The sequence below is a fragment of the Mugil cephalus genome, chromosome 2 (assembly GCF_022458985.1).
Source record: "Mugil cephalus isolate CIBA_MC_2020 chromosome 2, CIBA_Mcephalus_1.1, whole genome shotgun sequence".
Lineage (NCBI taxonomy): Eukaryota > Metazoa > Chordata > Actinopteri > Mugiliformes > Mugilidae > Mugil > Mugil cephalus.
The window spans coordinates 17,757,778-17,770,045 of record NC_061771.1 but is presented as its reverse complement, the minus strand read 5'-3'; the positions used below and the strand labels follow the sequence as shown (position 1 = coordinate 17,770,045).

At 44.0% G+C, this 12,268-nt stretch overlaps 1 protein-coding gene across 6 annotated transcripts in view; it reads left to right on the top strand.

Moving 5' to 3' along the window:
• Positions 1-12,268, top strand: part of lrba (LPS responsive beige-like anchor protein) — a 185,539-nt gene that overhangs the window by 67,998 nt on the left and 105,273 nt on the right. For all 6 annotated transcript variants that reach the window (XM_047577879.1, XM_047577880.1, XM_047577878.1 and 3 more), the window contains exon 34: positions 10,523-10,587. In XM_047577879.1, the coding sequence (XP_047433835.1) occupies positions 10,523-10,587 (65 nt within the window). The remainder of the gene's footprint in view (positions 1-10,522; positions 10,588-12,268) is intronic.

The following is a 12,268-nucleotide window of genomic DNA, read 5'->3' as shown; positions in this document are numbered from 1 at the left end:
GGCGCGTTGACTAAAATCCACTACGCAGCGTTGTGCTCTTTCCATTTACTTTTAAATGCTTATCAAATGAAAAATGTGTTTATTCAGGGTGGAAACACTTCTATTCGCAGTTAAACACACACAAACATTTGCCCTCATATACACACACCCGGTGACAAGGACGGCAGATAATAACTCCCCTCCGGCCCTTTTTTCGCGTGCATCTTTACTGTTTAAAGTACCTCATAAAAAACAAGGTTTTCCAATAATACAAAAGCACATCTGATTAATGACACCCCTCTCACCGATGCACTCCTTTTTTTTTTCTTTTTTTTATCAGCTTTATTTTTCATTTCTTCCCTCCACCTTCTTAACCCCCATATGTTGTTTGGCTCCCATTATTCACTTTGCTTCTTCTCTAAAAAGGTAACGCAGTCAGATTACACATCTGTTTGGACGTCAGCGGCCGTGCATAGATTTAGGCTGGTGGGACTCGGGGAGGGGAACGCGAGCCGTCCAGAGACGGAGGAATAGCGGGAGTGAAAGCTAGATAGAAAACCAAAGAGGGAAGAATGACGGGCTCTAATGCACCTATTTGTCATATCTGTCAGGGTGTTGTTTAATGCTAATCTAATCAAAGGCAGAATCTTGGTGATTGCTCCGCTGCACAGCTCATGCCTCGCTTCCCCCTTTGGTCCCTAGCCCAAGCTATTTCTTCCTCTCCCTGAGCTCCGAGCTATTCCACCCAATCTCCACAGCGCGCACACGCACACACACACGCACACACACACACACACACGCACACACACACACACACACACACGCTCGCGCTTTCTGTGAGAGGGCCAGGGATTGGCCAACGGAGTGTTGATTGCTTCAATAAATCATCCAACCAAATTCTCTCACAGCTAATGCAAATGTAATTTTATTGTTGTGTAAAGGGGGAGACGGAGGGAGGGAGGGAGGAGGAGGAGGGGGGGCGTGATACACTTCTTCTCACCAGGGAAAAGAGGAAAACAGGGACAGACTTTCCTCTGGGCTAAATTACAATGTATAATTATTTGTGTTTGTTCTCCTTGTGGGGCAGTGAGAGCCAGCCAGTGCCATGATTGATGACGTTATTTAGCAAAGTTTGTTGGGCCCTCTGGCACAGGAAGAGCTCAATTCTCTCACAGGAAGTGCCTCCGTGGCCATCTTGTGACTTTTTTTTTTTTTTTTTCCCTTCCTTGCCTCAGAGCCAAACCAGCGGAGGGAGTGGATGGAGATGGTTTTGATTGATTTTTCTCCATTTCCACCCCCACACCTTCATCAGAGACGTGATGCGATACCATCTCTCTGTGAAATTTTAATTAATTTCCCAAGCTTTGAGATGGAGTGGAGCCAGGGTGAAGGGTCAGGAGGCGAGGGACCGCAGAGCAGTTTTTAATCAGGGATCCTATGAAAGTTGCATTCGCGGCCGCATTAGCGTGGCATTGAGGAGGGGATTGTAAACCGCTGTTTGATAGTGCCCCTTTTCGAAATACGCACAACAGCGCTCCCAATTAAAGGACCATTTCGCTCAGACATTAACTGTTGGGGTGGCGTGCCGCCTTGTTCTCATCTGTAATATTGATCCTCACAGACCGAGGAATATACAAAGTGAGGATTAATGATCATAAACTGGAGCTGTAACTGAGTCGCATTTAAAAAGAAAAAAGAAAAAAATGAGCTGCTCCTGCGTCCGTGTTGTGTTTAGATGGCTGCTAACAATGTTTCACAGTATACTTCAGGGCTCTTCAATGTTTTTCAGGCCAAAAATCCTAAAACCCTAAAGTAGGGACCCCCTATGTACTATATGTGTGCCATATTAAACTCGGCCTAGTGCTATTTATAAATATACATTATTATTGTCATTTTGCATTCAATATTAAGCTATTCCTTATCCCTTTACTAAAATATGTTGGATTCATGTTAATATGTATTTAAAGAAATACTATATTTGTAGGGAAAAAGTAAAAAAAAATATATACAAAATGTCTAATCAACCAAAGGTTTTTTGACCCCCTTGCAGTACCTCCGCAGACCCTCTAGGGGTCGCGGACCCCCCCATTGAAGACCTTTGGTGTAGTTTAAAATGCAGTTTAGGATTAATTATTTGATTTGTAAAATGTAAAAACTTGCTTGCAAAAAAAAATTCTTCACAAGCTGGAATTTGAGAAATATGGAATTACATAATAATTTGTAATCTGTGCTGTTATAGTAATAATAATAACTCATTATCTGTAACCTGGTTTCCAAATAGAAAACCATGATATTGTATTTATGCTCTGAATAAAATAATTTATGGACCAATATTCAGATGGCAAAAGACAAACATGTGGAGGGTTCCCGTGGGCCGTGACCCATCCAGCCAAATGTTTGGCCGCCGGCCAGCGCTGGTCTGAGCTGCTGGTGAGCGTCTGTGGCCCAGTTTTTTTGTGGTGTGGCTGGCACAGTTGGGCTTTAGCCGGACCACTCTCAGCTGCTCCTCTGCTGACTGCACGTGTTACAGAATACTTCCACCTGCATGCTAGCTGGCCACTGGTCATAAAATTAGTGTGCTTAGGCAAAGTTTATGACTTCAAGTCGATGGGAAATAGATCTCTATAAAAAATAATTCTTCGAAATAATTCTCCAGTGTGATGACGAGGCTATTTCAGAGCAAATGGATATGATCAAACTTTCATCTACCAAACCACATCCACTCTTCTCTCAGCCCCGATATATATTTATATATATTTTTTTTTTTTTTTTCTCATATTTACTCCCAGCGTGTTGTTTCATGGGTTCACTTCCAGAAGTAGCTTCCAGCCAAAACGTCTGATTAATAAGTAATGCAGCGAGACAAGAGAAAGAGCATTTCCTCGCGCTCTCAGCCGTCTGTCCAGGGCTTTGAGAAATCGTCTCGTTGGATACTGGACCATATACGATGTGCAGGGGCCCATAAATCTTCTCAGTAGCTGCATTTGTGTCCTGTAGATCAGCCATTATTGTCCGGCCCCTCTGTCAGCCCATCCATCCTTCTGCCATTTATCAGAAATGCATCTTGTACGTGAAGTGGAAGGCAGAGAGGGAGTGTGTTGTGGGGTGGAGGGCCGCCGGTCCCATTATATTCAAGAGTGGAGAGTCGGGGCTGCAGTTACTTTCTATGATATTTATTTACAAGACGCCAAAGTTTTGTTGTTTTTTTCGTTTATTTACCAGCATAAATTAACTACAAAACGTCCCTCAATCAGTTCCTAATGGGGCTAGGGGCCATCCAGATGCAGTGGATTAGTTTTTCTTTGGTTTTGATACTGAGGGATTTCCGTGTCCATGACGCTGCAGTTGTCAGTAGAACGCATTTCGATTAGTTCAAAGTGGGATTAGAATTAAGAGTAAAATCTGCTGATTGTTTAGTCCACCGCTTTGATTCCGACTGAAACATCTCAACAACCATTAACCTTTTTATTGTAACCACTGATGCAGATAATCCCGTAATCATAATTCAATAACATCAATGTTAGCCCTCTAATCCAATGACTGCACATTATCATATGTTTCCAGCCGGCGCGACCAAAGTTAACCTGTTTAACAGATGGGCATCTCTCTCCCAGTCAGCAGGGAGTGAGACATTGACTTCCCCAAACACTTGGCTCCTCCTGACCCTTGACCCCCTGACCTCCAGGTTAGAAGTAGAGAGCGGCGGAGGCTTGGAAGTTTAAATCCCTGTAGTCTGTGAGCAGGTCGGGAGCGTACGCCCATCATGCCACGCGATCAATAGCATAATCCGAGAAACGAGGGAACCAGTTTGTGGCATGATGAACTTGAAAGTCAGAGAAAGACTCAGCCAGACGCAGTTAGTTGCTTATTTTGAAAGTGACACGGCAAACGAATGGTCGTTCGTATCTGTCAGTGGACGCGTTTCTTGTTTCTCTCCCGTAAGTGATGGATCAAAAGCAGGCCGCGCGGAACGGACCACTCGGGGAGCGGAGAGAGGTGAGAGAAGTGGCGAGGAATGCGATGAAGCCGAGGGACGAAAATACTTTCTCCATCATTTTCCTCGCAGTCAGAGCTGCGCCCCGCCGTGCCGTTAAACAGGCACGCAAAGGTTCAAGATCAGTGAAAATCAAAGTGTTGTTTTTCCCTCCCTCCCTGCTCGCCCTCACCCCGCGCTCTGGCCCTTTACAGCCGCGCCACGCGGCTCCGTGTCCCCGCCATCACTCTCTGGTTCGGAGGACGATGTCGTGCTGCATATTCTTTGAAAATATACCCTCCTGTGAGACGCAGAGAAAACACCGTAACACCAACTGGCACTTAATTCTGCAGACTCCCTATCGTTGCCAACTATGCAGCCGGAGAGTGTTGGGGTTGGGGGCGGCGGCGGCGGCGGTGGGGGTGTGATGTGTTGGAGGAGCTCGGGGTCATGGGGGGCTTCCTGACAGGAAGTGAAGTCTAGCTGAGAGGAGAAAATCAGACAGGAGACTCCTAAAAATATTGAGTGGCTTTTAATTTAGCTCCTAGCCAGGTTCACTGTGAGCGAGCGAATGTTTGGTTAGTTATACGCTACATATAACTGCGGTTCGAATCAATGAATTACCCTGACACACGTCTCCTGCTGACAGCCTCTGTTAATGTAATGTGTTTTTTAACCTGACAGATCCCTCGTTATAAGATCTTGGAAAGCGGTCTCACTTTTCTCTCCCTGCTGTCCTCCCTCAGGCGTCCTGCTGATAAAATCATGTCCTTAGAACTTGCGATGGAAATTGCTACATTTCTGATCGAGTTCACATCTTAGGCATGAATTAGCTTTAAAATTGCAAACGTCAAACTTCTCATCAGACCCAGGATGGTAAATCAGCAGCATTTGGAGTTGCGACATGTTGTTTTTCCAACTGTTATCATAGGCTCGAGTATTTATGCAATTCCCTTTATGCTCTTAGTTTGTCTGCCTGTCTCCTATCTCAGGAATGGCTGAACGATTTTGTTGTTCAGATTTGGCATAAACGTTGAGATCACTAACTGGAGTTCAAAAGTTATTATGACCTCATGTCCATCTTATAGCAATCCATGCATTTCTGAACAAGCAAAAGCGTTCAAACCTTAAGATTCTTACGTACTTCTTGAGAAGCGACACACGTGTTGTTCCCAGGACTGAAAGAACGAGAAAAAAATATATTTTTTTTTAACTTATACTAGGGCTGGGTATATCACAGTATTGTTTTTCCATGCATAATCACATGTTCACAACATTTTCTACTGGTTGAGAGAAGAATTGATGCAGTAGATGGACTGAGGATGGACTATTATACTGCGAGGATGAGTAAGAATAATTCCACACTAGTAGTAAAACAGGTTTGCACATGGAAATCTGGGGACATTTAAGCTTGAGATAAAAAAAGAAAGAAAGAAAAATAATTCATTTATTTTGACATATTAATTCATATATTTAAACTGCTTTGTCTGTAATGTCAATAGCAGCACGACCCGTTACCGTAATAATTGTAGTCTGCGTGCAGCATTTTTTTATTTTTTTTTTTTGGACCTTTCCATCTTCACCACACCTCGCAGTGACGCTCTACATTGAAAATGGTCTTGTCTGAAACGCCGCAGCGTTACAAACGCTGTGTAATCAAATACACAGGTATATTCAGAATTCATATTATAACGGGGAAAAAAAATACCGGTATTTGTTATGAAGCGGTATACCACCCAGCCCTAATTTATAGTTCACGATAAAGTGCCAAAGGAAGTAGGGCTCTCCCACTGAAACACGTCACACATCACCAAGCACTGTGGGAAATGCGAGAGGTGGACTTTTCTTGTTTTCGAATGACTTGCAGTCGTTTTGTCAATGGTGTCCGTCAGATCACGACGTTCATTCAGCATGCACCCAACAATCTCTACCCAGGAGAGATTAGCGCACACATTGGTCATACTGCGGATATTAACATCTGGGAGCTCGTAGAGTGACCGCTAGCATTAACCACGCCCACTTCCACTTTCCGACCTATCACAGAATGGTAATCGGACACGCGCGAAAAAAAAAGGTTCTGCCTGGTTGATGTGTCGAGATGTGTAACAGCCTTTAGGCATGAATTCCATCTCGTTAGTCCTAATCAGAGCTAGTATGATAAGAATTTGGAGTTGCACCAAATCGTTTTGCCAGCTCTTTTACATAATTGATTTGAAATATATCCACTGATATCATAGCTAATGATAGGCTCAGGTATTTAGGCGCTGCTCTGTATAGATCCAGCGGCGTCACCGCATGTCTGAGTCCTGCATTTCTGATCAAGAAAAAGACACCTTTGACGTGAAAGTATAATAACTTCTAATCAGAACTAAGAAAGAAAAAAAAAAGAAGATTCCAAAGTCCTAATGGGGAGTCGCACATTTTGGCACCTTCTTCACACAGTAGTTTCAGGTCAGGGTACTTCCAAAGACATGTTTTTGGTCATAAATCAACTCCTCAACACAATATTCTCTCATGACACAAGTTCTTCAAATATGGCACAAAACTTTTATACTAAATACTGTTGGAATTTCCTCCATAATTTAGACATGGGAAAACTGTGCTATTTTAAAGTTTTCTTTCATCAGCCTTCAGCAGTGTTGTTTCTTTACTCACGGCCCTGTAATTGAGCGTGGAGCGTTTCTTTACCAGACCTCAGAACATTTCCTACTGCACCACATAAAAGTTCCTCAGAAGAGATGAGGGGATAAAAGGCCAAAGAGCCGCTGTTTTATTGAAGCGCTGGCCCTACATCAAAAGTTTTTTTTTTAACATACATATATATATTTTTTTAAAATCAAAGGTGCACGCTGATAGAAAGAGCCCGTGTTGTTGGTAGAAATCCTTTTGTGATTGCTCAAAGTTATCAATGAGAAAACTATTTTGCGTTGTTTGTTCCCTTTTGTTTGTTTTGTTTCCTTGCACAATTACGAAAAATGTTCTTGTGTATTACCGAAAAGTCATTAAAATTACATTGTTGGATGAGGTGACGATTAAATTTCAACATCTGCTCCGTTTGGAGCTGAAACAGCTGCGTACGGTGTTTAAATATTCCTATTCTCCTCACTCCATTAAAATCCAATGACGTTAAACCGAACGGGCCGCGTATTAGGTTACAGGGTAAGCAAAGCAAGACTCGCATAAAATACTGTTTATATTTTCCACTTAAATTCCCTTATTTTTTTTTTCTTTTAAAGCATGTTTTTCGCTTTTGTCTGTTTGTACTTCGGGAACTCGAGGTCCAGTTTTCTCACTCGGTGTTTGTAGAGTCGCGACAGCGTGAGTCCGCGAAGCTCTCGGAGTCCCGGCAGTGTAAATATTTGGACATCGGTAAATATTCCTGCGGTTGTGAATTTGATCACACAAACACCAACACGAATGTCTGTTTTTCTTTAGGCAGATACCATCTGAACACGCACATGCGGACTGTTGAGCGGACGCGGCGTGTGTGAAGTTTTTCAACAGAGCGGCCGATAGAGCATCAGTTAAAGAGAAACACGCATTTCTTTTATTTGCGTTTGTCTTTCTTGTCTGCACACACTGGCTCCTTTGTGTTTTCGTGTTGCCATTTGTGAACGTTTCAGTGACGCAGAAACGTTTGCTTGTCTCTTTTCTTTTTTTTGCTAATTGACACACAAACATTTAACTCCACGTGTTGCTGAGACGCGAGCGGCCAGAGCGACATCGCGTTAGGAGGAAGTCGGTGACGGGCCTATCTAAATTCCTTGATCATTTTGTTTTTGCATGCACCAACTAAATTCGGTCCCATTGCCGTCTCATGCCACACATGCACACGACTGAGGCATTTCAAAAAAAAGAGCAGAAAAAAAAAAAAAGAATCAGTAGCTCTTAGCCTCTTTAATTCTGCTGCTGCCGCGCTGCCACACTTGACATGAGGATTTATGCTTTTGTCGTCTCATCTCAAGTTGTATTCCCACAGCCTTTCAGATCAACAAATACTTGTGATTATGAGTGATGCCACCGAAAAGCACAACTGACTTATTTATTATTTCGGGGAGAGCTGAGACGTTTCGCTCTCCAGCGTTGGAAAATGTTTTCCTTGTGTTGTGGCGAGCCTGATGTTTGAAAGGCGATTTTTTTTTTTTTTTTGCTCAGGAGGTCTGTGTTTTCTCACCAGCGGTAGTGGTATATTTGGATGTTGATTACGGATAATCAGCTGTAATGACGGAAGCGCATGGCATGTGTGTTTGGCCTCAATGCCATCATCATCATCATCATCATCATCATCATCGTGGAGCACAGACCAAACGGAGCTTCAGATTGAGGCGTCCATTTCCTTTAAGAGATTCACGAAGCAGTCACGAAATAAGCGTGTTAAACATCTGCAGAATTTCTCGCGTATTGATTGGTTTTCGGTCGGGATCGAGGGACGGCCCTCTCCCGTCCTATCATCCCTCGCGGGGTCGGGTTAAAGGTGAGGGGTCACAAATGGCTGCTTGTATCCTCTCATCAGGAGCGCCGCGGTCACGGCCTCTATCGCGGCCATAAAAGCTGTGACACCGCTGACCAGGGCAGCCGAAATCCAATATTCTATCACTGACCTGTCCCCGTTTCCTTTTTGTCACCGGGAGATGTCCCCCAGATCAGGGTCATTGCTTTTTTAATTCAACTAGGAGAGCCATTTCTTAGCCCGTAATGACACCATTAGTCTTGCTATCACCTTTGTCCGCGTCCACGAAATGCCAATGGCCCTTTTCGTCAAACCTAATTTAGAAGCGGCTCCCTCCCGAGCTGCCGATGCGCCACGAGGAGCGCTTCGATCCCGGGACGGCGGCGCGAAAAAAAATCTCGAAAAGACATAAAGGATATTTTATGTCGCTGGTTTTCTGGTTCTCCACAGAGTGCGACTTTATTTACAGCCTCACTTCCTGTGGTGTTTATTTGAAATCGAGTGAGCACAGCCTGTGCCGGTTTAGAATATCCCCTCAGCCACAGGCTAACACTCATGGTTAATGTCCTTCAACTACCGTCCATGCTTCAGTTAGAAGGCCCCAAGGCCACTCTCACACGCTTCCTCTAAAGCAGGCCTCAGCCACAAAACCCTCTGCCAGTGCTCGGCTGCAAAACACAGTTTCCACTCCCAAGCCCAGACCTCTATTCCCTCTGTGCCCTCTTTATTTGGAATGTATTGTAAACACGGTCAATGCCAATATGATCCTGCAGGACAAAAAGCGGTTATGAAATGAGGTTAAGTGTAAGGTTGTTTTTCTGTATGACGTGCAGTTGCTCACAGAGTGATGGCTTGCAGGGATTTCAGGAGGGCCGGCTCTCCGGGCTCGGCGCGTGATTGGTTTCGATGGGCACATGCCGGCCGCGCCGAAAAAAGGGGGCAAAAATCGTCACGCGCGTACACGCATGTTTGGATGCCTATTAGAAATGCTTGTAAACGGATCCTTCCTTCCTGCGCGCAGCGCTGATACCCCCAGTCCCTGTGGGCTCTCTAGGTTTACTGAAAAGCTAGTCTCTACATAAACACGGCGTTTCCTCTGTCAGCTCCAGAGATGATGACAGCCGAGTTTTAGGCTCGCACCGACTTTCGTGTCAGTTTTTTTTTTTTTTTTTTTTTTTTGGAGCTCAATAACATGAACTAAAATTAGCCGTCTCAATCACTTGAAGTAAAACTGTCTATAAGGCGGAATAAAGAATAAATCATATTTATTTTCACCATTTAAATCAAAGATGACAGATTTTAATAAGGGCTGAATAATATGGAAAGTGTAATAACGTCACCTGGTGATTAATGATTTCTTTAAAGAGTAGTTCAAGTCTCCAACCTGAGATTCTTTTTTTTTCTATTTTTTTCTTCCCCCTTTTCTTTTTTTTTTGCATATTTCGCCAGCTCCCTCGAGAGGAAGAAGGGGAAAAAGCGCTGTAAGGTTCAGACAGGCCCCATGACCTTGTTGCTTTATTATTCTTTTGACGGTTGTGTCGGAGGTGTTGAAATATTGAACAGAACATGAGAGACGATGACCGCCGAGTTTCCCCTCTCTCGTTGTCCCTTTCGAATGTTGAGGATTTGAAGTCGCGCGCCGCTGCGGTCGGATTGTTTAGACTGACACCTCGAACCATAACGTTAGTCAAAGGCAGGAAGAAATTTGTGTACTTGTGATAAATGCGCTCTCAACGCAGCTCTTTCACTCCCCGTCTTATGCTGTGGTAGCCAATTACGTAGCTGCCTGTGCTGACCGAAGCGGTGGGTATGCCTTATTGGGTTATGTTTTAGATTGATATTAGTGGCCTTCAGTGACGGGAGAGCTTGCGGATTTGACCCGGAGCAGCACAATTATTCAACTACGCCTTCAGTTAATTGTCATCCTGGGAGATAATGCCACTTTCTCCAATGGTTTGTTTTCTTTTAAAAGCTCATTTATGTTTCAAAGTGGAGCCGTCCCTCCTTCAAATAACTGTGCTCAGATACATTTTTCTTGACTTATAATTCAATGTCCTGAAGCCAATAGTGTTTATAATCGTGTGCTTGTGAGTAAATTTTGCCTGTGTTTTTGCTTGCAGGAATGGCAGAACTCCATCCAGAAGAATGCTGGCCTCGCCTTTATCGAGCTGGTCAACGAAGGCAGGTGGGTAGCTCCGTCCTCTCATCTTGCAGCACCTCCTCGTTATCTTTCCAACGCAACTGTCCCACTTTTCAATTTCGCCACCTCTGGATCACTGCCCATCAGGCACCGTACAAGATCCCCCCAAGGCCTCAGTGATGAGGTGGCTTTTCCAAGATTTCGGACAACAATCAATGTTTGGGGATTTCAAAGAGGGCTTTAGGAGAGTGAGGATGGACCTTTGAGTTCAAGGCGCCATTTAATACCTGCTCATCCCAGAGGGATTTGGGGAGAGGAGAGGGGTTAGGCAGAAGGTGACGGGGAGCGCTTGGGGAAATCGCTCTTGATTCTGTTGAGTTTAACAGCCACTCATGCCTGGTCTTTATCTCTCTCTGTAACCCTCTTCCAACCACTCTTCTGTGTTAAGCTATTTGTCTCTTATTTCTTCTTTTTAATGGTGCGGACATAGAAGAGGCCTCCTTTCCTTCCTTCTGTGTTCAGACTCTTGTCACTTTCAGATTTATATGGCCGCACTTTCCATTATTGATCATCAGCTCTTAGAATTGACAGAGTCTAATCCCAGCGATGCTAATGAGACTAGCAACGTAGCCCTTTGTCTTGTTTGTGTAAGAGAGGATTTGTAATTGAGCGTTGACACTCAGGCCACGATAACTCAGGTTTGAGTGGAAGTCCACAGCTGTATGTATGTACATGTGTTTAGTGGAATTCGAACAATGTTTTAAAGATGAAGAATGGGTGGGTATTGACACTTCACAGTACGATACGTATCGCGATACTTGAGTCACGATACGATACGTTATTGCGATGTTATGGTATTGCAATATTTTGCAATGTCCTACACTGAGAAATTTGTTGGACATATTGTTTGTACATCAGATGACAGTGATCATTCATTGGACAAATTGAGTCATAAAACAATAGTAATCCAAGCAATCCATTCCCAATTTATTGCACTTGTACAGAAAAATTGGTGGTGGAGGCAGGCCAACCACTTATCTGACTATCCTATGTGCATTTTGCCAGATAGCTGTTTTTAATTTCAGTTACAGGTTTTTTTTGTTGTTTTTTTTTTTTATAAGAACAGCCATTAGCGCAGAGCACCATGAAGTGGGTTCTGGCGTTATTGATAGCGGGGCCTGAATAGGGCCATAGAGGCTGCAGAGGCCCCAGCGCCTCCGCTCCCCTGCTGCACTGTGCTGAAACAGCAGGCTTAGGTTACAGTCATCCCTTGGCCCCTAAACTCCCACCCCCGCCTCCTCTCCTCTCTGTCCCCTGCTCTGTTATTGTTCCACTTTGCACAGTCCTGACCTGTAGGGCTGCAGAGAGGTTTCTTTGACCTGCACGCACACATAACATGCATGTTTCATCACCGCTGATAAGGAGGAGGAGGTAGACTACATATGTAGCAACATGGGCAGAGATCCTCCCTCGTGTCAGATGCATATCATTAACAAATCAATTAGCACCCGCAGCCCTGTGAAAGGCTAAATCTGGTTTGGTTTTGTTCCTAAATTAGATTTTCTGCTGATTTCGCACGGTTGTTCCTCAGCATTTTCTGGATATTACATGGCTGGTTTCCAGATATCAGTGATAAATGCGTGTTTAAAACAGTCTGAAGCTCAAGATTGTATTTATCTCAGCATCTCTGACAACCAAGTGATTCATTTGTGATTGCCGTGCATGT